The following is a 25,437-nucleotide window of genomic DNA, read 5'->3' as shown; positions in this document are numbered from 1 at the left end:
AGAGTGTAATGTTGATTTACTAGAAATTAAGCTTCGCCTTTTTTTTTTTTTTTTTTTTTTTGGCAAATGATAAGGGCCTAACACGCTGTCCGTCAGTCCCGAGACGAGTGGTACGCTGTACAGCAAAGTAAATGTACTGCATTACCGAACGGGGTCACGTACTCGTTAGCTATGATTTTTATTTTTATAACTGTAGTGCACAACGTAGATGTAATGTGCGATCGCTTGGTTCTTTCCTAGTGTATTCTTGTAAAACAAATAAACTGGTCAGAACAGCATAGAGATGTGGCTTTAGGGAATGCATCGAAACAGGCTTACCAAATGGCTTGCCTCTGTTCTCATTCTTGCTCAGATCCAAAGGCAGTACATTTCATTTATCAACTTAATTTTTTTGTAATTTCAGTGTTTGACTTTACAGTAGTTGTCTGCATGTTAGGTAATCTTCCCAAGTATAGATGACTTGCAGCACTGTCACATTCTTGGTGGACCAGAGCCATGAACGAACCCTGTTTGCCTGCCTAGCCTGCTACTAGCTACCTGCCCCATGGAAGATACATATACCTGATTTACTATCATGGAGTATGTGTGACAGCCACCTGATAGCTCGCAGCTGCAGCCATGTTTTTATGTTCTACACCTGTGCACTGCAGTGTAACGCTCTATCACGCATTTTAAAAAGGACAGTATTTAATGGCTACATTTTCAACTACAATAATCTGTCACGGTTCCATCCACCAAGGCTGCACGACATTCATAGGTGCCCTAGTGAGGCTCAGAGGAGTTTTGAAAATTCTTGTGCAGTATTGTTGAATTATTACTTACAAAATATTGTCCAGTGAACCAGTTTTAACTGTGAATGTATTTATTTTTTCTAAATTACTACCCACGCAATGTTGTTATTACGGCATTGTGAATGCACAAGATTGTTAGTCTGCTACAGTTTCCAGTTTGTACAACCCATAGCCATTTAAACAAGAATTGCAATGGTGGCGCTGAAGGGCAGCACTTATCTGCGAGATGGCTGATGCATTGTGAAGGCACCAGACATTCCCCTCATCATCTGCGGCGACTGTCATCAATACTACGAAATCACAGTGGTTGCCAGTGTTCACGTGCGAACTGCTCGGGGTCGCAGTCAACAATTTCAAGCCACTACAAAAAGTGTTAATTGCATTGATTACATCTTTGCATGACAGCCGATGTATCCAGCATGAACTATGTCTTACTACAGGTACCATATGCCATTACTTGCTGTACTGTACGACAGCACAGAGCACATGTGTGATTAGTGGGGTAAATAAAATAAATAAATACTGTCTCCACTGGGAATCAAACCTCCATCCCTTGTATTCCTCACATACTGTACTTTGTTTATGGCAATAGAACATGAGTCAGCACAGATGCATTCTTGCAGTGGAATTATCTAGGCATAGCACTGCTAATTTTTGTTCTAATGTGGCACCTTTTATGGAGTTCACCGATTTTTTTTTTTTTTTGCATCGTTCATATAATAAACACATAAAAACCCTGCAGCACTATAAAAATTTGCCCGGAGCATTCAACTCGTGCTACAGTATGTGCAGTAAAGCTACCTTTGTCTTTGTGTGCAAAATGAAATTTTTTACGAAAGATTTACATTTTGCATGTTGATTTGATCAGAATATATTGGTTTTGAACATGATCGGAAGAGGCTTTTCAATACCCGAGCTGTTTCATGTGCATGGTTGTTAACTACCATGCTGAACTTTGTAGTCAAGTAAAATATGTGCATAGTGCCTATATATCATACAATATATGCATAGAGGCAGGTAGAGTGATTGTTTAGGTGTACTGTAATTATCAGGCTGTGCTAGTATCGTTACAGCTACGATATAAAAATTCGCATCAGGTTTGTAGAACTTGTATTGTGAACAGTGGTTATATGGTGTCTGCGTATTTTATTTTAGCATAGCAGTGATATTGGTGCAAGTTCTGTCAAGTTTGGTTTTGTTTTGATTTTAACTTTGCTTATTGCCACTTATGGACAGCCTTATCACACAGCGCTATTCAGGTTCTACTAGTGTCGAAGATCATTGATTTCACTTTCTTTAATAGACACTGAGGGTTCACTGACACATACGCCACCAAATTTTTTTGTTTCAACTGCTTCAATTGTTTTCCTTCTCAGTGGTGTTGTACATTTTCACAAAAATTTGCTTTCAAAGTGAAGTTGTCGACTTTCTTCCAAGTTGTGTGATATGCTGTGAAAAATGGCATGCGTGTCATGAAACTTGTTCCAGATTTTTTTATCGCATTCTGCATGTACGAGTTTTTTCAACCTTCTATGAATGCTTTGTCTCAAAAATATTAAGTATGCAGGCTAACGTAGGATTAGGTTGCATTCTGGGTTCTGTTGTGCCGGGTAGCAGCTCAGCAGTCAGATTCTTTTACTGGACTTGCCTGAGAGTACGAGTTGTGTGAAGCCTGCACACAGACCGATATCATGCCATTTGACGCAATTTTTACGCTCGACCGCCGTCAGTTTAGAAAAGGACTGTATTGGGTTACTACGACAAACATTACCCCAGCTTGTTTTAGGCGGAAAAAAAAAAAGTTTGTGCCATGGTCGCCATCTTGCATGTTCTCATACACTTTAATTTCAAATTTGTAAAATTTGCAGTTCTCATCGTAGTTGTTCCAACAATACCCCAAGTTTTCCAGAAGTAAAGGAACCCAAGAAAATTGTTTTGGAGATTAGAGAATATAAGCCATGCCAGAATAAAATTCTCAAATTTAGAAAATTTGCTTTTTGCAGCATTTACAGCTGTAAAATACAGAGTAAGGTGGTCCTAGTAAATATATGACGTGTATTAAGAAAAAAGTACCACTCGGTGGCATTTATTTTGGGAAGTTAAATCACAGCACTCAGTTCCTTGCTCGCATACAGCCGCCCAAACCTTCAACTAGACTGCACAACGCCCACTTTCAACAGTGATGCTGTTTAAGCTGGAGGTTGTTTCATCTATTGTGCGCAGCTTAATGTGTTCGCAGTAATGTCACCATGACCGGATGTGACATCATCATGACGTCACATCCAGTCATGTCTAATAACCAGAACTGAGGTCACCACATGACATCATGTCCGGTCATGACCGATGACTTCACCGTGCGATTCACGCATATATGAAGCTAACCTTGCCAGGCATCCAATCCAGGCATCCGTGCTGCGCCTTTCATTTGTCGCTTCCTCAAACGCCGTACCACACAGGAATCAGCGGTGTTTTAAATTGGTTTACAGGAAAGAAAAGGCGTAATATCTGTTGCACTTGTCCGCTGACAACAGATAGCCACGATGAGTCTCGAAGTATAATCACGGATAACTTGAGGCAAACAGAAACAGCATCATTGTGTCATCAGTCTTGTACATGACTGCAATCTGCCTTAATTTTTTTCTGTACCCCTGTGCCTTGGCAGGGATCGAACTTGCAGAGAGGTAAAAATAAGGCAAGGCCTTATTTTAGCTTGTATCCTAAGGTCAACATGAATTCCTAGAGGATCACAACTTGTTGAGAAGTGAGGACTGCAGCTTGCCTTTACTACTTTGCACAGATTTACAGTTTCAGAAGTGGTACGAATTATCTGCTACTTGGCTGAAAAGTGGAGCACGCGGCCTGGTTATTTTTGGCAATGGTGGTACTTCCATTATCTTATACATACTCTTTAGCATAGAGTCATGAACTACCACATTATGTGAAAGACTGCCTGACACAAATATAAAGCCTCCCTTAACCTAGCCGTATGAAGTGCCTTTGTGGCCTACGGGTAGCATGTCTGACTTGAAATGCAAGAGTCCTGGAGGGTTCGATTCATTTCACCTACCCATCTGATTCGAGAAGCTTGAGTTGGCAGCTCCTGCCAAATCTGCCATATCATATGATCAAGTGACTTTGCACAACCCTGCCACCAATCAATTCCCGGCTATCACCCACAATTTTTCTTTCACAACCCTGATACCAAATTTTATGGTGAATGGCAGCCTTTAACGCTGTCATATCAACATGTAACCAAAATTTGGTTTCCTTCAAGTGGTGGCTTTAGACAGCTTGTGTTGTTCGTCCCTTTGAGACCTTGATTGGCAGGTGGCAAAGTAGAGACAAGAGGGATGATGAAGAGAAGGTAGGAGGCAGAGGGTGGAGAACGGGTACAATGTGTCGCACTGTGATTTGTAGATTAGGTGGCACAACCCGCTTGCATGGTCGTAACCCATCAGCTGCATTGAGAACAGCAATGCTAACTCCTAGCTCTTACTCCCCTGCACAGATCGTATTCATTGTCTATACTTTTTCTTGAACAAGTTCTTCTGAATATCTCGTAGGATGTCACTGTTAAGATTTTTGCACGGCCCCTGAAGGCTAGGTATTGCTGCAAAGCACCTTCTCCAGAAAACGGAAACATAGAATGACCAGCTTGTTCAGCTTGTTTCTGCAATGGGCACAAAACTGGACTTCATTCCACTCGTGAAATATGGAGGAGCCTCTATGACCGGTTATCATTGTACAGTAGAACCCTGCTATAGTAAAGTGAAACTGAAGTCCCATCATAGTAGTGCTTTTGGTAAAACTAGGTTATACTAAACAACGTCTGGCCGTGGCGTCGACTTCTCACGAAATGGCATTGCTGCACACGCATTACATGGAATCGCGAGGAAATTTTTTCTTAAAAAAAAATAAGTAGTGCTTTTTTTTTTTATGGTTTTACCGCTAGGCTCATCAGCACTGAGAAGAAGCCAACTTTAAGGCCTTGGAGCCGTGAGGGAAAGCATGCAGCGCGTAGCGGGAAAAATGTAAAGCTGACCAAACACAAAAAGAAGACGGCCGGTCACTTAAAAATAGAGTAAAAGTGCAGCAAGAAAAAGGGAAGCGAAGAAACGGCCGAACATTCACACAACACTGTTCAGCGCGAAGGAGTAGGGGCAAGAATTGGAGGCGTGGCTTGTGAGGTTTTGCAGTGCTGGACTGTCGTGCATTTTTCATCTATTGCCTCTTAAAATATGGAAACAGCGGAAGATGATGCTGCGCTCACGCAATGCTTTGGTTCTCAGCTGGAATCAAGCTCGGCTGTATTCGTATCCATGTTGCATTCATGCTAAACAGGTACTTCTACAAGCTGTAAAAGAAAAAAAAAATGAAAAAGGAAATGGCACAGAGATGATAAGAGAGAGATGGAAGGCATTTTAGAGCGTTCTTTTCATAAAGCAACAAGATGTGCTTAGTAAGCAGACTTTAATTACGAGATAGTATCTTCAGGACCGTGTCATCACTAACAACTGATATAGTAAGATTTTGGCCGGTCCCGGTGACTTTACTGTAATGGGGTTCTACTGTACTTATCAGTTCGCAAAGAGCACTTCCTGGCAGAAGGGCAGCTCAACACTGTTAATGTGGAAAAGCACTCACCACTCTGCTTGTGCTCAAACTGAAACCCACATCTGAATTTGATTATGCTTCCTGCAGGAACGACCTTTAGTCTGCATCTCAAGTGAGCATGCGGGGTATCTTGATGCTTATTTTTATTTTTTGTAACAGCAACCTCGAGCAGACTAATTCGCCAAAGCTGGCAGCGCTGGTTATGTATACGTTTGCCGCTGGCTCAAGCCTGCACTGCAGTGAAGTGCAGGCACAGAGCAACGCTAGAGAAGAGCACGGGCGTTCAAATTGCGAAACTTTTCTGCCCCAGTCAAAAAGAATTCCATTTAAGCTTCCGGCAAAAAAAAAAAAAAAATGCTAGAGTGGCCCTGCGCAATATAATACCAGCTAGTACCACATCACTACTCTCTACAGCGACTTTCTGTTAGCTAGTGCCAAGTTACTGTATATCTGGCAGAACCACATGGAATGGTTTGTGGGGTTTAATGTCCCAAAGCGACTCGGGCTATGAGAGACGCTGTAGTGGAGGACTCCGGAAATTTCGACCACCTGGGGTTCTTTAACGTACACTGACATTCCACAGCACACGGTCGCCTTGCCTTTCGCCTCCATTCGAAAAGCGGTCGCTGAGGCCAGGATTCGATCCCGCATCCTTAGGAAGCGCCCTAACCACTGCGCCATCCCGGCGGGGTAACACATGAATGTGTCATGACAAACACAAAATAACATAAAAGGAACAGCCAAGGTCGCAATGAGCGACTGCAGGTGACAAATGCATCGGTCCCTGGTACTCATGCTTTTTTAACATCACACTATGCAGCACTGAACTGAATGCTCATACGAGCAAAAAGTAAAAACTCTAGGGGCACTTTGGACCACTAAAGAGCAATGAGGTGAAAGCCTTTATTGCATGGTGGTCTGATGCCCTCCACTATGGCACCTCCTTCCTCGTTTTCCTTATGGCTCGATTCAGGTGTTTGCGGAGAAGTGTGAGATACGCCTTTTCTTTCCTGTAAACCAATTTGAAATGCTGCTGATGCTTGCTGTACTGCGTCTGCTTTTGTATGCTGTGTCATGTGGCGTTAGAGCAAACGCCAAATGAAAGGCGCTGCACTGACGACTGGATCAGGTTAACTTTCACATGTGCTCGAGTCGCCTGGTAACGTCATGACATCATAGTAATCCCTGTCATCATCACTGTCACTATCATTATCAATCAGTATCTATCACTAAGTTCTTCACTGACAGATTTAAAGGTAAACAGCACAACCATGCAACTGCTCGCAAGATTCCAATGACAGCTCTCGCATGTTGGAATGGGGACGGAGGAAAGCAGTGGCAATGTGAGTGGCAAGTATGTATTTCCTGGGGCGGCTGTGCTGGGCACATATCGTGCTAGAAAAACTGGCTACCCTGTATACGCAGTGCCTGGTGTCATCGATAGTACCGGAACTATGGAAGAACGCAAACATTATCCTCATTCATAAGAAAGGGGATGCTAAGAACCTTAAAAATTAGACCAATCAGCTTACTGTCTGTTACGTATAAGGTGTTTACTAAGGTAATCGCTAATAGAATCAGGGCAACCTTAGACTGCAATCAAGCAAAGGATCAAGCAGGGCTTCAGAAACGGTACTCTACTATCGATCATATCCATACCATCAATCAGGTGATAGAAAAATGCTCGGAATATAACCAGCCCTTATACATAGCATTCATTGATTACGAAAAAGCATTTGACTCAGTTGAAACCTCGGCGGTGATGCAGGCATTGCGAAATCAGGGGGTAGACGAGCCGTACGTTGAAGTGCTGGAAGATATATATAGTGGCTGCACAACAACCATAGTTCTGCATAAAGTAACAAAATTCCGATAAAGAAAGGTGTTAGGCAAGGAGACACAATCTCCCCAGTACTATTCACAGCTTGCTTAGAGGAAGTATTCAGAGACTTGGAATGGGAGCAGTGAGGGATAAGGGTAGATGGAGAATACCTCAGTAATCTGCGATTTGCTGATGACATTGCCTTGCTAAGCAACTCGGGGGATGAACTGCAAATAATGATTGATGACCTAGACAGGAAAAGTAGAAAGGTAGGCTTGAAAATCAATATGCAGAAGACTAAGGTAATGTTCAACAGCCTCAGAAAGGAACAGCAGTCTACATTAGGTAGCGAAATACTGGAAGTAGTAGGCGAATATGTCTACTTTGGACAGGCAGTACCCGCAGATCCGGACCATGAAAAGGAAATAACAAGAAGAACAGGATTGGGATGGAGCGCATTTCGCAAGCACTCGCAGATTATGACTAGCAGCTTATCGTTATCGCTCAAGAGGAAAGTATACAACAGTTTCATCTTACCTGTACTCACCTATGGGGCTGAAACGTGGAGGCTAACCAAGAGAGTTCTACTTAAGTTGAGGACAACCCAGAGGGCTATGGAACGAAAAATGGTAGAGGTAACATTAAGAGAGAGGAAGCGTGCACAGTGGGTCAGAGAAATAACTCAAGTTACCGACATTCTAGTGGAAATTAAGAAGAAATGGACATGGGCCGGACATGTAGTGCGAAGAGAGGATAACCGATGGTCGCTGAGGGTAACAAACTGGATTCCAAGGGAAGGAAAACGTAGCAGGGGGCGGCAGAAAGTTAGATGGGCGGATTAAGAAGTTCGCAGTTCGGGTGAAGCGGATGCAACTAGCACAGAACCGGGTTAAGTGGAGAAATATGGGAGAGTGCAATGGGTATAGTCAGGCTGATGATGATGAATCCCACAGACTTTCGGTAGAAGCAATGTTAGGTAACCCAAGGGCCGCCTTATACGCCAGCCTAATCATAGCGTCCACCTTGTTTTCCTCCGTCACGTCCATATTCATACAAGGCGTCGCATAAACTGTTCTACTGATCACGAATGCCTGTACCAAATGACTTGACTCCTTTTCCTGCAATCCTCTCTTTAGATTGGCGATTCTTTCAGTGAGCCTCATGGCGGCGTTTACCGTATTCTTTAGCTTTCCTAAGGCCTCCTTATTTTTCCTGTTAGTCTGCAAGTACATGTCCTGTTGTAGCGTATTCTCCTCCTCCAATTGTCTGTCTCTACCCCTGGTGACACAGAGTAACATCGCACCAAGTGGTGACACACAAGCGATCTGTATCTGAAGAATGGTGGCAGCTTAGATGAAGAAATGTTCATGTCAGGCCACACAACAAAAAACACTGAAATTGTGTGATTCAGCAACTTCAGCTACAGATTTTTTTTATCGCACTAGCAGCAAAGAAGCCAGAAGAGTCTGTCAGAAGAAGCTCTGATTTCAGCTTTTAGCGATTCAGGTACTACAACCACCTGTAATGCCAACTAGTGGCCAAAGGTGCACATAGTTTCCGTACCCACTTGCTTTTGAGTATGTACACATGATCGCTGCATGTCCTCAGTTTTATCTCTGTTTAGGAGGGTTTCCACAACCGTTAGTAACGATCTGCTGACACTGGCACACAAGCGTGTAGTTTTCACGTAGATAGGAACCTAGTGTATACTTGAGTGAAGGCTCTCCAGCTTATACAAACTATTTGTAAAAATAAATATGATTGTACAGGGATTTTGGGGAAACCAACAGGTTGCTTGTTTTGATGGATGTTTGGAAGAAATGACTAAGTGAAATGCTCAAGTTCATAGGCCTCTTGTTTGTCTAACACGGGCATTGTGAAACTTCACTGGCTGAAGCTGCACTGGAATGAGGACATCTACAGTGGTTTGCCTCCACCAGGAACAATGCTGTGAATCTGCTTCATAGCAGTGCTGGTGCTCCTCAAAGTGGCAGTCCTGTACAATGTAGACCAGCTGCCACAAGTAATGCACCGGTACATCAATCAAGTGTGAAGCCCTCACAGCCACATTAGGCAGGATTTGCATGTAGCTTCCCGAGAAGAGTTCAATAAACAGATATTTAACCTTCGTGGCACACCAGCTCAAATTTTGTCACCCTCTGCAAAATGTGCCAACCATAAACCACAAAAAGTTGACAAATGCACGAAATGAGTTGTGCTATGAGCAAAAGAAGACCGGGCTTAAAAATAATGTTTCTAGCAATTTGGCAAAGTTACGAGAATGGCAAGCCTTCACAATGAACCACATAACACATCGGTTCCTGGTATTTGGCTTCACTGCATTTTATTGGTGTAGTCTGGAGAATAGGAATTTCCAACTCGCAACAACCACCCCATCTTGATACATCAAGGCAACTGCTGCAGACAGATCCGAAGGCATGTCGCCTAGCACACATTACAATAGATGCTGTCAAGAGAATGCAAGAAGTGGCCGATTCCATGCCAAGTTACTTAAGACAATGCCGTGTTTCGGACACCATCACATACAGAGAACTTTTGCTCAGATAACCACAGCTGTGTTACCCCCGCAAGGGTCAAGTGTTGTTGTATATGACAAACTCTTTAATCCATGCCAGGCCTGTTCACATATCAATCTGTTGCTTTAATTCTAAAGGCTGCAAACTAGAGAGGCAAAAAATTGCAGTCAAACATTTGTGCTTCTCGACCTCCCGCCACTGCAAATCATGCGTCCAAAATCACTCTGAATGCTTTCCAAATAATAACATATCAGCAAATGCAAGGGTGACAATATTCCACAACAAGATTAAATACATTGCAAGCAAGATATTTTAAACTTAACTAGGAGCACGCTCTAAACCAGTAGAAGGAGTGAGTGTCCATTTGGTCACACCAGTCACAGCTCACTGCACTACTGAGGTAGCGGCGGAATCCAACTGGTGGAGGAAACTCGTACGTCGGCCCCGAGTATTCCTTGCCTCTGTAAATGTAAATAAATGAGAGTAATACAGCAATTACATTTAGTTTGCATAAATTCAGCAAACTCACTCACAGTAGAATTTGATTTGAGTAAAGCAAGTGAGAGTGCCTGCCGCAGAAGGAAAAAGGCAGTAACGAGACTAGCAGTCAATGCTAGCACAAATACAAATATTTAGCACACTTGCAAAACACTGAAATAGCAACAAAGAGACTAAGGTAAATCATGTGTGCAGTAAGTGCGGAATATGCTGTGGCTTGCATGGAATTGTAATCAAGAGTGCTTATAGCAGCAACTGCCAAGCTCTTTGACAGGATTACGAGGTACAGTCTTTGTCAAAAGTGTAGAGCCCAGGGGTTCTGCTTCTGGGCCAGTTCCTGCGGCTTGTAATGAATTTCCGGTATTCCAACTTTGTTGATGGCAAGAAGATTTTTTGTCCTACCCCCTTCAGTGGGAAAGGCCTCAACTAATTCTACATCAGTGCCACTATTAGGCTCAGAAGCGGACCCCCGGGCTCTACACTTTTGACAAAGGCTGTACATGCAACGGTGCCTCACTCCCCTCAACAAAACGAACCACCTCAGGTTAATTATTGCTTTGTTTTCAAATAAGCTGTCCATAAATTCGTGCGGGTATACGCCCGTATCTTGTAGCAATTTTATGCTGAGCAGTAGGCTCGTTTCACTCCGGGGCTCATTTCGCACTGGGCCAGTTTACATTTATACTACCTCTCAGCTAGCCAGCAACTCCCCTTCTTTAGCACTTCGTCGACACTGTAAAGAAGCTGACCTCTTGCACTGCAGCACCACGTATGGGCCGCATAGATAAATACCTTACGACAGTTTTTTGACGGAAGCACGACCGTCTCTATCTGCTGAAGCTGCGAGGAAGGCAATAAAACCTCCTGATCATAAACCAGCGCGTTCACGCTGGCGCACCACACCAAAATGCCTGCTACTGCCCAAACAAACTAGACCACAAACGAAGAATCTTAAAAAAAAAAAAAAAGCAAATTACAAACTTCCGTGACTCTCGACTCGCAAATAGTTTCACATCATCTGTAAGTCGCCGCGTACGTCCCAATACCCCAGTGCACCCCGAAGACAACTGATCGGTGCACAGCAGCAGGTATGCAACGGTTGTTTCAAGCGCGAAGAAACGGGATCGACGCCATTATGCAGTCTCCACATGCCTTCGCCCGGAGACTGTCGCGTGATTACGCCGCGTCAGTAATTGTGACTACCGCATAGCTGCACTGCCGTGTAAAAACTCGTTAAAAAAGCTGCAAGACGGTAGCAGAACGCCGACAAATGCTTTACCTAGAGCTCGCGGGCATGTACGAAACACCATCATTCGCGTACGACTCACCGTAGTCGGAGGCTGCAGACAGGCCAGGGACAGGACCGAAGGCTACGCTGTTGAATTTAGGGCAACAATCCACAAACAATCAGATTTTCACCGAATTTGCATCTATCGGGATGATGCCCCGCAAACTAAAACAAGCCGACGCATGAAAAGCGACCTAGGGCTCGCAAGGCGCGAGCACCCGTTGCCCGAAAAGCGCGCCAGCTTTTGCTCGGGTGCGGTGGTTCGAAACGGGGTAATTGGCATCTGGGTTTGAGGCTTATTTCCAGAAAAAAGCAAATACTAAAAGTTGTTTGACGTCACATCCGTCGAGAGAATCAACGCGTCCTCCTTTCCACTTTGGTTCTGTGCGCGCATGCGCAGTTCACGGAGCCGGCTCTCTGCAAGTTCAAGTAGGACGATTCAAGTACTGCTGAAGCAAGCTCGCCTTTGGCGAATGGTCCGAGGTCGGCGAAGAAAGAGATTGATATATTCAGAGACACGCCTGTCCGTTTACTAGGTATGTCTTGACCTCTAAACACCCGCCGGCTTTCACTCATGACGTGCTGTTAAATTATAGTGAGCACTCAAGGTCGCTGCGTGGGTTTGTGCTCAAGTTGCTTTCTGACAGCAAGCAGTAAGACAGATCGTTCGCTTTTCGGTGGAGCCGAAAAGAAAGGCGCCCGTGTGCTGTGCGTTGTCAGTGCACGTCTCTCATAGCCTAAGTCGCTTTGGGACGTTAAACCCCAGAAACCAAACCAAACCAAACCAGATCGTTGAGAAACGGTTTTTTATTTCTTTTAAGCTTGTGTGATGCGCACGCTCCCGCGATTATTGCCTGAATCCAGGGCTTCTAGAAATCTCAAATTCAAATTCGGAGGAACATACACCATGCTACAAGCAAGCGTCAACTCAATTTGCTGTTCGACGTATGTACTAGCACCCAACGCACCAAATGTGCTCTTTAAAGCTTACCAGATGCGACCTTTCAAATGAAACTATAATTGCCTCATTATATCCTCTCGTTAGTTATATCTTGCAAAGTTAGTACTACATGCTCTTGCTGTTCCTCACTGCACTACCCAACCTTTTTCACGAATATGCATTTCATTTGTGTACACCTTTTTGTGTATAAGCTAATAAGCTTTATGTCCTTCCATTTCCACGTAACTATGGTATGTACAGGTCCTTGAATCCCATTAAACACCTTGAATTTCTCCAAAGTTCCAATTTCCAAGTCCCAATTTCAAAGCTTGTGAAGTGCCTGCTTTCTTTTTTTTTCTTTAATTTTAAGCCTTGAAGGTACTTAAATCCTTGATGGAAATCATGATTTACAGGAAGAAAATTTCATAAAGCCGAGGAATAAGGAAAGTTCTTTTCTCAATGCATACATGCATTTCTACTGAAGTTTTGAATATTTGGTTTTGTCATTTTAGATGGCTGCCACGTTAAAGCCATTACTGTTTCTTACCATTTTTTACAGCAGCCATAGTTCTGCGTAAGGAAAGTAACAAAATTCTCATATAGAAAGGTGTTAGGCAAGGTGACACTATCTCCCCACTACTATTCACAGCTTGCTTAGAGGAAGTATTCAGAGATTTGGAATGAGAGCAGTTGGAGATAAGGGTTGGTGGAGAATGCCTCAGTAATCTGCGATTCGCCGATGACATTGCCTTGCTAAGTAACTCAGGTTATGAACTTCAAAGAATGATTGATGACCTAGACAGGAAAAGCAGAAAAATGGGCTTGCAATTCTATATTGCCGCATACCATTCAGATCTGTATTTGTTACATCCACTGGCATGCGGGCTTGCACAGATAGATTCTGTACTCATTATTTGTTCGTGATCGTTGCCACGAGATGCAGCTTTATCATTTTCTTTGTCACACAAGATGCGCTGAGATGTATCTCGAAGATTCTAGCCACTCGCATGTGCTTCTAAAATGTTACAGGTTATGCTAGTCACCATTAGCAGTTTTATCTAGATGTTTCCTTACCGCCTTTAAATTGCGCTTTGACAGGCGCTACGGGCATTCTCAGTTCGACAACCAGAAAGCACGTTCGTTGCTATCACCACCGCCAAATCGCTTATTTCTTTTGCAGGCGCGAGTCAGCCCAATAAAGAGTTGATTTGCATTTGGCAAGTGTTTGTAGATTAATACAAGCAGCTTACCGGTATCGCTGAAGAGGAAAGTATACAATAGTTGCATCTTAACTGCACTCACCTATGGGGCTGAAACGTGGAGGCTAACGAAAAGGGTTTTACTTAAGTTCAGGACAACGCAGTGGGGTATAGAACGAAAAATGTTAGGGGTAATGTTAAGAGATAGGCAGCGCGCAGAGTGGGTCAGAAAAATAGCTCAAGTTAATGACATTCTAGTGGAAATCAAGAAGAAGAAATGGGCATGGGCAGGGCATGTAGTGCGAAGAGAGGATGACTGATAGTTGCAAAGAGTAATCAATTGGATTCCAAGGGAAGGAATGCGTAGCAGAGGGCGGCAGAAAGTTGGGTAAGCAGATGAGGTTAAGAAATTCACAGGGGTCAAATGCATGCAGCTAGCACAGGACCGGGTTAATTGGAGAAAAATGGGAGAAGTCGTCGCGATGCAGCGGATTTAGTCCGGCTGCTGCTGCTGACGATGACCATTCTTGGATGATTGATAGTCGCTAAGAGTAATCAATTGGATTCCAAAGGCAGGAAAGCGTAGCAGAGGGCAGCAGAAAGTTTGGTAGGCAGATGAGGTTAAGAAGTTCACGGGGGTCACGTGCATGCAGCTAGCACAGGACCGGGTTAATTGGAGAAAAATGGGAGAGGTCTTCGCGATGCAGCGGATTTAGTCCGGCTGCTGCTGCTGTGTTGTAATTCTGTATACACACACCTGTGCTGCACATGTGTTGACATTACTCTTGATATACAAACTTGACTTTTCTAAACATTCACGCAGTTCTCTCGATATGGATGCAACTATGCTGCAGTGATAATACCTGGAAAGTAGATTTCCAAGTGCTTGGCTGTGTAGCGATTACAAGGATTTGATGGCCCTGAATGCTAAAAATCTGCCTTGAGTGAAATACAAACTGTAGACCTTTGCATCGGGTGAGGGAGTTGTCAAAATTCCTCCTCTCTGGACCATCGGAAACCGGTTTCACTGCAACTTCCACAGTGCTTGAGCACAGGGAACAAGACTGTCCAGTGAGCAATATGGCAGCGCCCAGGGAGCCCAAAATGCAAAGGTCTATAGCTATAGATGGCGAGTTTTCTTGTAAAAAATGCATGAAAAAAAAAAATAAGAAGACTGCCAATGGGCTGCAGGTTAGATGAGTACCTAGCAGGCCTTGAGAAGGTGTTAGAAATGCTCATTACTTGAAGATTGATCGCCTAACATTGAGGCACTGTACTTGCAGAGAACATGGCTTGTTCGGTTTGTAACCTTCAATCCGTGTGGTCCACTGTGCCGTTGCCTGTAATGAATCTATAACAACTTAACTAGACTTTTTTGCTAATCAGAGAACATGCAGCTGTCGCAGAAAAAAAAAATGACTGCTCTTTTTTGAGAAAGGTATGTTTTTTTTTGTTTTTTTTTTTTTTTTTTTTTTTTTTTTTTTTTAGCTTTAGCAGAGCTGTGGGAAGCTAGAATTGTTGCTTCTGTCAAGCCATGGCTAGACAGCTAGCCGTTGGAAGTATTCAGCATTTATTACTCGGGGTCAAATTGGCAGATGGACTAACTTTTTTTCGTTGAGTGCAATAAAAGAAAAGCTTATATTTTCATACATTTGGTTATGTGTTGCGAAATTCTTAACATAGTAAGTCTGAAAATTATCTAGGATTGCCTTGAAGTCCTTAACTTTTTTCTTATGGCGCCTGTACGATCCCTGATACTCCTTTCAAATCTTGCTGCAATTGCTGTGTACGCATCATGCTTGACTAGTTGTACCATTCATGCTAAACGAGCCCGAGAGAACAAACAGCTGTCTTCTCTTCCGTGTTTGTTCTTTCGCGCTCGTTTAGCATGAATACCTACCAACTTGCCCATCTTCTCATGTTAGCAGTACCATGTCAGTCATTATTATGACTACCACCATCCTTTCTTTTACAGGCTATACAAATGAAGTTGGAGAAGCCTTCAGGTCTCTAGTCCGTGTCGGTGTTGTCCATCTCTCCTATGCAGTTGCAAGTGCTTATGTCGTGGCTGACACCACAGATAAAGTACTGAAGGTTGACAAGGTGAGCTCGATGCAGCATGTAATCAATCTCCCTACCTTTTATCAAATGTTTCCTGTCCACTATGTGTTTGCTTTTAGCCCTGCAGTGAACCATCCAAAACAGCAGTAAAACTGCTAATTCATGTAAAGCAAGAAGAATCTTCGTCCTGTTGTTTGATGCAGCGGAGTTAAAGGCTTTGTCCTGTGTAAAATCCGGCATTGTTGACATTTGTAGTGAAAAATGGTGTGCATGACTTTGGCAGGTGCTAGTTAACAGGTGACATGGCAGTATACTGACTGGTTGTCAGAAGCTGATTACCTTGGTTGCTGCTTTGAGATGGTGGGGGACGAAGGGAATTGGGCCCTCTGGGACCCTTGGATCCAGAAATGCTGCTCCTAGGCCACGCAGGCACATTCATATGGCTTGGTTAAAGCAGGGCTTTACATCCACATCGGGTAGTTTTGCATATAATGTGGTAACTTACGGCTGAATGCTACTGGGTATGTGTGAGATAATAGAGGCAAATTTTAGGAAATGATTACTAAGCGAGCAGCAAGTGCATGTACGCGGACAAGGGTTTGAGAGGGGTGCCGCAGACGGGAGCCATTATTGCTGTCCCCACAATTTTTCTTCAGGGTTGTCTTGAGTGCTGTACTATGCAGTTTAAAAAAGGCAACGGGGGCAAAGACTTTTTGCCTAGGCTGTACCTGTGTAATTTTAAATAGGCCTCCAGAAACAAGCTATCATATTCAGTGACTTGTGCTTTTTGGACATCTGCACCTTTCACTTGAACCGGACCTGCATTTGTGGGCTCAAAAAGTGATCGATATATAATTTGCATCGGGCTATAGCAAATCCTATAATCAGGCTTTTCAAATTTATTTCAGCCATCATATGTGCACCAAGGCCCCTGCACACAAGAATTTTTGCATTCTACATCCATTGAAACACACCATGATCACATGCACAGCGACAAAAAAACCATTGACACCCTTTTGTGCATGCAATTTGTTCATGTGCACTGCAGAAAGCAGGCAGGACCAACGTTAATACTGCTCCGATTCTGCTAGCTCCACTTGTTTTGAATGTTACACAAGCAGTGTAGCAGGATGACAACTTCAACATTTGCACTTTTCATCAGCTTCCATTGCAGGCAGCATTCGTAGTGCGCCTTCTTGAGACATTAGAGTGTGTACGCTTTGTATGACCAATATTTAGTGCTGAGAGACAATCGTTATGCCGCGCACTTTGTTGTCTTCATTCTTACCAGTTTATAAAGATGAGAATCCTCTAACATTGATCACCGTGATAGATATGATCCTGATATCTGTCAGGACACTGTTCTGCTTCTGAGCACATTGTGCTTGCACTGTATGTTATGACTTTGCAATGTGCAGATACTTAATTGTGTTCTCCCCCCCCCCCCCCTTTCCCTTCATTTCATATCCCCTCTTCTCTTCCCCTAGCATAAAATTATGATTTTGTTATGTGTTATGAATTCACGGCATGCACGTAATTTGACATCCTCGTTGGTATTTCTCTTAATATTCACTCTTTTTTTCTCCTAATGCAGGTTAGCCGACAATATTGACTTGTTAACTTCTCTGCCTTTCCTCGTGCCCTTCTTAAGATGCTTTCTTTGTCAATATGATCGAAGGCTTAATGTATGGCCTGTGCTTGCATGAGACTTTGCATGAGGCACGGAAGAAGGCAGCAGATGCCCCATGTGCTCATTTTGTCACTGCTGAGCGGTCTTAGATGGGGGTAAGCTGTGAAGCCTTATTACAAGTGGAAATGCACTAACACGTCTTCGAGAGCTTTGCAGTGTTGCTATTGAATGTGAGGTCACAGTTTCAGACTTCCATATTTGCTAGAGGCAGAATGCAAAAATGCCAGAGCAGGGAGGTAGAAATGCATTTTAGGGAACTCCAGGTGGTCAAAATAAACCAAGAGCTCTTGACTATAGCCTTGTCGCTCACAGTGCAGCCTTGGTACTCCAGTATAAATTGGCTGATGATCAGAAAGGAAGGAGCAGTAGGGTGTGTTAGGGATCATCTCTGTGGTACGTTGTAACTGAAGCCACTTCTATTCACCCAGTTATCATTGCGTGTGGCATCCAGATGAGCCATAAATTGGACACCTCAAGGAATGTAAACTGTGCAGGTCTATTCTTAAAGTGAGATGCGGTCGAAGAGTGTGAATGTTTTTTATAGCACCTGAAGTGAGATTTGGCAACCACTACTCAGCTTTTTATCAGCACTGGGTGCTCACTGGTAGTCAGTATAAATTCGCTTACTTGGCATAATTGATGCAATGTTTTTAAAAACAGGTCTCGTGCAGATTTCTGAGGGCTTGTGCAGTCTTATCAAACCTGGATTAGTGTGGCAACCTATTGGCTTGAAAAAATACACCAATGATTACAATACTGTCAGGTATATGCGAAATTTGAGTGCACCTGATTACATGTTTTAATTTTTATTATCTCTAAGGCAGACAACTTTAAAGAGTCATGCAGACCTGTACGTACTACAGTTAAAGAGCACACTTTATTTTCCCACGTACTTGTTCTTAAGGTTGCACTCCGCTCCCAGGTCTTGTGACGAAGGAAGTATTATGGTTGCAGAAGTGGAGGCAGATATGTTTTACTTGCTGCACTAAAGGTTGATTCTGAATAAGGTGTTAAGTCCTGGAGCATCAATGGACAAGAAGTGGAAGCTGTGACAGATTTTCTCTTCTTGGGCTCCAAGATTACCTCGGAAGGAGACTGCAGCCATGAAATTAGGAGACGCCTGCTTCTGGGAAAGAGAGCAATGGTTAGCCTTGACCGCCTAGTAAAGAGCAGAGACATTAGTCTGCTAACCAAGATTCGTATAACTCGTGCTATGGTCTTTCCAGTTGTGATGTATGGATGCGAGAGTTGGACTGTGAAAAAGGCTGACCGCCGAAGAATTGACGCGTTTGAATTGTGGTGTTGGCGAAGACTCTTGAGAGTTCCTTGGACTGCCAGAAGATTAAATCAGTCGATATTGTCGACCATAAACCCTGACTGCTCATTGGAGGGTCAAATTCTAAAGTTAAAGCTCAGCTACTTTGGTCATCTGATGAGAAGAGAGGAGTCGCTGGAGAAAGATTTGATGTTGGGAAAGGTTGAGGGTCGCCGGAGAAGGGGTAGGCAGCGAATGCGATGGTTAGATGGCATCCTCGAGGCACTGCAGATGAAGTTATGTGATGTTAGGAAGATATTGAGAGACCGGAAAGCGTGGCGTGACATGGTCCATAGGGTCACGAAGAGTCGGACACGACTGAACTGAACTGAACTGAATAGTACAAGTATTTCAGAAAGTCATCACAGCGATGGGAGGACTTACGAGGGAGAAGAATGGAATTTGTTTTGCTCATAAGTGGTATGAAGCTCTGGTTTGTCTTTATATCTAGATTGAAGTCTCCCATTATTAGCTCAAAAGTGTAGCTTTTTGGGCTTGTTGGTGTATGAACATAGCGATATTGTAGCACAAAACAGACGAGACACATTATTAGCATTGGTGTGGATCTACATGCAGTTAATGGGTGGGACAGGACGTGTACATCTTTGGTTAATGCGGTAGGCAAGAAGTAGACAGCCACTATACCAGCAAGCAGGTGTCCAACCTTGCAGCACACATTTCACCAACTTCATTGAAAATACCAAACAGTTCGATTGGTACTGCAGACAGACCCTTACACAGGTAGATAACCACTCCCGCCGCTCTGTTGTGGTATCTGCGACAGCCAACCTGTTCTGCTAGTCTAACAAGCCCTTAAGGGGGCCTTTCAGGATCCCGATGCTGCTGTTTACGAAATCATAGTTAGACCTGAAGCATAATGCTATAGGCCTTTTGCAAAAGAGCTAGCTTCTCAACACAGCGAGAGTTCCCTTCAACATGGCAGCAAAACCTGTTTGGGGGCAGAAATTGGGCTCAGTGCAGAAGACTTCTATTGTGACTATATTGGCCGTGCCGATTTCCTGCGCGCCTCTGCTTTGTGTTGCTTTGATGTTTAGAGGATTAAGAGCACCTCTGGTGAGGCAATGCCTCATAGGTACCATTCATCCCCCCCCCCCCCCCTTTCGCTTTGCTACCGCGTGCTGCTTGCCAGATTTGTACCCGACATAATGGTCAAAGTAGAAATATTCAGTGCAGCACCAACTTCTTTCCCAATGAGGGGCCGTGCTGTCATGATAAAAGGGTTTTCGCTTTGTTGAGGAGCTGACTACCAGGCTTTTGCAAAGTTAAAAGCTGACTTACAGAGCTTTGCAAAGGCTCTGTGTATGCCTCCAGGCTCGCCACCATTAGTGCTGCGTTCAGCGTCGCTGGTGGCCACTTCTGCGTCCCCAATGAGATCTCAAAGGGCATTACAAGGGAACGAAAAAAAACAACTGTGCGCCGTTGCAGATGATGGCGCAGACAATACCTCATGGCCACTTATGCAGTCTGCGCGCGTGCCTCTGTGTTCCTAAATGCAAAGGGTTTCGGCTGGTCAATGGCCTGACAAGTTTCTTTTGAGCCAAAATCTTGGCTAAAAGCATACAGAAATTTTAATCCAGCCACATCCACGATGTGACTTAGTGCACAGTGCTACATGCTCTCTCATGTCTACACACAACATGAGGAAGCTTGTGACTATAGGTACAGTGTCAGGTAGTGTGCCCCAACAGGCTAATGACAAACAACAACATGTGACAAAAGAAACAAGCAGGGTAATATATTGATTTGTTTCACTCCAAACACCACATGCAACAAGAAGGCAGTCCTTTACAGTTGTTTTAAGACAGCAAGAAATACATATGTGATGAAAATTATGCAGAAAGAATGTAATAAGAACTTACTCCTGATGGTTATTGAACAGGCTGAGCGGTTTGTTTTTGTTTACCTGTCATGTTGTATTAAAAAAAGGAAAAAGAAACTCTTGGCTTCGATTCAAATGAATATGACTTATTCTAAGAAATACATTCTTTATTTCAGTATTGTACCAAACTGTAATTAAGGTGCGCGCATGGCTTCACTACTAATTTTGGAGATGCAGTTAGCCTCCTTTCTTTTTGTTTTCATGACCCACAAGTGTGGAACCTTTTCTGTGCAGTGCATCTCAATTCTAATGAAGCCTTCCGCTTGCTTCCAGCTCAAGTGCTCAAATGCAAAGGACCATCGAAAGAAGCTGCTGAACACAGCTGTGGACACATTAATGTGGCAGGCCCTGGCCTCGGTCATTATTCCCGGCCTCACCATCAACAGGGTGTGCGCACTGTCACTCTTCCTGCTGAAGCGCTACTCAAGCCTTCCACTCAACAAATGTAAATGGACAACGACTGGCATTGGTCTAGGCTGCATACCATTCATCGTCTCGCCCATAGACCATGGTGTTCACGTTCTCATGGACAAAACACTCCGTCAGTGGTTGCAGTCCGGAGAGTCCTCTGGTTGACTGCAGTTGTGCAGCTAATATTGTAATCTAGGAGGGAAGGATCAAAACTTACCATACTGCACCATTTCAGCTCTACTCGCATGTTCCCTATTAATGGTGCACATGCAGTCACTAGAGAGACTTATTGCTAAGTGGTGGCATGTGCCTGTCACGTCTTTCATTTTCATAACTTGCTCACTCAGTCGGCAGGTTTTTGTAATGGCCATTGTGAAAGCTCTGGGGGACTGGCAGCATTTGCTGCTTCAGCATGCAGCATATGCTGCACGCGCAAGCAGGACTGCTCTGAAATGTGTACCTTTAGTGCCAGTGTGCTGCTCTGGAAGGAATGTAGTGAATGCCAGAAGCTGATGATGTCACGTTTTCACTGCCTAGCTTTTTTTAAAGGTTAGGAATAGGCTTTAGTTGCATGCATTCACATTGGTATTGCAGGTATATGATTAAGCATACGCACACAGTGGCTCTGCTAGGACTATTTTGCCTATACCGTTAGATAGACAAATTGCTGCGGTTAATTGTGCCAACAGGTGGGTATTGAAGGAAAAACTAGGAAACAGTATGGCATCGCATGTTCATGGACCAGGTTTGCTTGAAGTTCCAACCTTTGTGGCTATAGTACAAAGTGCATTTTAGACTTCCACCTCATATGCTTAATGCACGGTAAAAACTAGTGGTTTTGTGTAGCCTGTTTGTTTGTTTCCTGTTACTTCTTTGCGCAGTTCAAGCCAGGTCCCTTGTGGCAGCACATAAATGCGCAGAAACATGCTGGATGTGCTGGAGGCATTTTCCAGCTGGGCTTCTTTAGCATGTGCCAACATCCCAGTACGCAGACTTCTTTTGCATTTTGCCTCTACTGAAATCGGTGACTGGCGAGAATTTGATTCTGTGATCTGGCACTCAGCAGCCAAGCACATAGCTCTGTCTGCAAGGAGGCTCTTATATTTCAAGGAGACACACACAGGGGTGTTCAAATTGCATTTGATGGACAACGATGCTAGGCCAGTTGGCTTTTTCCTTGGAACTGCAGGGCAAGCACTAAACAGGAGGATGACATGAGCCCTTATGTGCCATATTCATTTCATGGTTGCTGTCCTGCACATGCTGTGCATTTCTCACTGCATCGTGACCGTCCAACTTTTGTCTTCCTTGGCAGCATAGAGCTCAGGATGTGTCACGCATTGCTGACACTGGGTTCTTCCTTTTGTCACTTTTCAGATTTTTCAGTCTTTGGTATCTCTGCAGCATGCTGAAAATGCAATAGAATATACCTATGCATCTTAATTGAGGTACCTATACTGGAAAGGGTTGCCACTATAGAGCAAGCTGCGAGTGCTGTTTGTTACTGTGTAGTGACTTAAAAAGGCCTGCATTTATCACCACAGGTAGGGGAATGACAATCATTGTCCAGTTGGGAGACATTTCGTTCCTCAGTGATTATGTCGACCTGTAGCATGAGTACGAAACTAGTTTGTGTCTCCCTATAGCAAGATTCCTATGCCTGGAAACTGCTAGACAACCCTCTGCATGGTTAATGCAGTCATTGAAAATATGGTCTTTCAGAATAAAATTGACGTGTCGCAAAATTAAAACAGCATAGTTTTCGTTACCCTAAATGGTGAACCTAAACAAGGCTGCCTGACTACACAAGACAGTTATATGAAATCATAACTGAAAACTTTCAACATTGTGCTAATGCTCCCTTGACCTCTTTAGAGAAGGCTAACAGGGACAGGCATCTGTTTCATTCCTTAAAACAAACTTAGGGAAAATTCGTATTCTGTCAACTTGCAACTTTCATGGAGGTCTAGAAAATGCTGCAGCATACAACATTGTTTTTTTTCTTGGCATTCTCATACAGCTCGTATCCAGCTGACCATATCTGGGTAAATCTGGTATTGCTTGAAGCGCATGTATTTGCTCGCACCATGTTGCGTGGAAGTTCACAAAGGCCGAGCTGAAAGCTTGAAGCAGCAGCAATACATTCGAATACCTATGCAACAAAACAACCTGTAAAACGAAGGATTTATTATGCCCTGACCATATTCTTATCTTCCATATGTATTGTGAACGTCTACACAGCGAAGACCACTACAATTTACAACAAAATAATTTAGGCATTCCCAACAGCTGATTTGTTGCTGAAAAAATGCAAATTGTGCCGCTGCCATTGTAATCTTTGGCCACCAGTGAGCTGTGGCGCGCATAAGGAGCGCTAGTCGACACTACACCAACACAAAAGAAAAACATACTCAGCGGACCGACCTGACAGTCTGAATGGCCAAACTTGGCAATCGCACAGCGGGTGTGATTAATTAAAAAGGAAAGATAAACCTAAAAACTCAACCTAAAAAGATAAACCTAAATCTCTCAACAAGTTGTCTCCGCAATGTAGCCCAACAGCCAATTTGGGAGCAATTACGAAATGACAAACGTCAACCTAAAAAGTCGGGGGAAAAAATCTCTCGAGGAGTTCTTGTCTCCACAGTGTAACCCAACAGCCAATTTGGGAGCAGTTACGAAATGACAAACTTCAGCGAGCACTTGCCAGCACTTCCACCCTGCATTGAGGACTGTGCATTTTGAGAAAGAAAAATTTTGTCAAGAGAGGAAGTAGCAGCTTTCGACGTTCTGGCGCTGTGCTTTGCATTGCTCACATTTTGTGAACTTCCATGTGATAAAATCAGCTGCGTTTGAACATTCCACCTGACAATGTCTTGAAGAAAATCCATTCTTTAAATGTGTGCAGTTATCATTATATTGAGGTTTTCTGCTGTAGAATGTGCTTATGTTGTGTTGCATGCATATGGACTGCAGCCTTTACAACAAAGTGATGCATAGCGGCCCAAGCACTTCGTTACAAAAGCATGACTGTTGACCACTCTTTCTTCCACTGTGCTGTTGTGGCTGAAAAGAATATTTGCCTAGCTCCCTATTATGGTAGTGAAAGCTATGAACACCAAGGCAAACCATGAGATGCCAAATTTTACCACATTAGCCCCAGGCCTATTCAGATTATAATGGCGCAATGGTTACGGCGCTTGACTGCTGTTCCCAAAAAAGCGGGATCGAATCCTGGCCTCTGTGGCTGCTTTTCGGTGGAGGCGAAAAGAAAAGCGCCCGTGTGCTGTGCGATGTCAGCGCACGTTAAAGAACCCCAGGTGTTCGAAATTTCCGGAGTCCTCCACTACGGCGTCTCTCATAGCCTGAGTTGCTTTGGTACGTTGAACCCTACAAACCAACCAACCAACAAAAAGCAAGGAACATACACATTATGGGATTCGAAATATGTACCTGAAAGGGAGAAGTCGCAACTCACACATTGGACTTGCAGAGGCTGCATTTCTTGTTTGTAGCCCCAGGCCAACAAGAAGAGTCTGCTACAGAGCTGATGAGATGCAGAATAAAATTTCGTCAAAGCGAAAAGTTTGTACTGAAGTAGTACACATTTGGAAAACATCATTTACAAATGCGTCGGTTAGCCACATTAAGCTGCTTCAGCTTTACTACGAGTGCCGTGGTTCGATTTTCATACCGAGTGGCATCGCAATGTGGTCGTTGTGGGAATCCAATAAAACTGCCAATCACACCAAATGTGTCCCTCACAAATGGTGCTAGCATGGCCCATCCTTGTGCTACAAGATATGGCAGCTTACACCTGCACCTTGTCTCAAGGCAACCAGCTCAATCTTCCAATGCCATAGAGCAATAATGGTCACAAATCAAGCAAAAGATTTTAGTGAAGCCAAGCGGTACACTTATGGAAGTGCACAGACAGGCGCAGGTATGCAGATTCATTGTTTGGTACATTTTTAAATCGTCTCCCTCAACGAGAATTTTATTGGAGCAGAAATGCAGACCAAAAAATTGTTCTCTGGCAAGGAACTATCGAAACAGCGCTTGTGGCAGGGTTGAACAACCGCGTAATGCCCAAAGGAGACTATCTGCAAACAAGCATTTGAGAGTTCAAGCTGAAAAGATTTTCCCATTTTGTTAGAGGGAATGAAAGCCTTTTACTGGGCTGCGAGGCTTTCATACTGTCGTTAGCAATTTAACAAAAAAAGAATGCCTTTACCCTGTATTACTCCAGATGCATAGTTTTGCATGTTCAGTCGCAGATAGAAAATGGCGCACTCTTCTGGCTCTGTCCAAGAAATGCTGGGGCTGTGCCGCCAGTTTCCTATTCGTATTCTCCGGCCTACCCCCACCCCC

At 43.8% G+C, this 25,437-nt stretch overlaps 1 protein-coding gene across 1 annotated transcript; it reads left to right on the top strand.

The window, feature by feature from the left end:
* Positions 1-11,986: 11,986 nt before the first annotated feature.
* LOC146197402 (mitochondrial fission process protein 1) lies at positions 11,987-24,819 on the top strand (the record flags this gene model as incomplete). Its single annotated transcript, XM_084599210.1, has 3 exons — positions 11,987-12,086; positions 15,665-15,792; positions 20,929-24,819. Coding segments are annotated over 3 exons (531 nt in total), but the record flags the coding sequence as incomplete, so codon positions are not given.
* Between the last annotated feature and the right edge of the window lie 618 nt (positions 24,820-25,437).

This window comes from Amblyomma maculatum, chromosome 3 (assembly GCF_055883805.1).
Source record: "Amblyomma maculatum isolate TAMU_Amacu chromosome 3, ASM5588380v1, whole genome shotgun sequence".
NCBI lineage: Eukaryota > Metazoa > Arthropoda > Arachnida > Ixodida > Ixodidae > Amblyomma > Amblyomma maculatum.
This window is presented reverse-complemented; position numbering and strand designations above follow the sequence as displayed.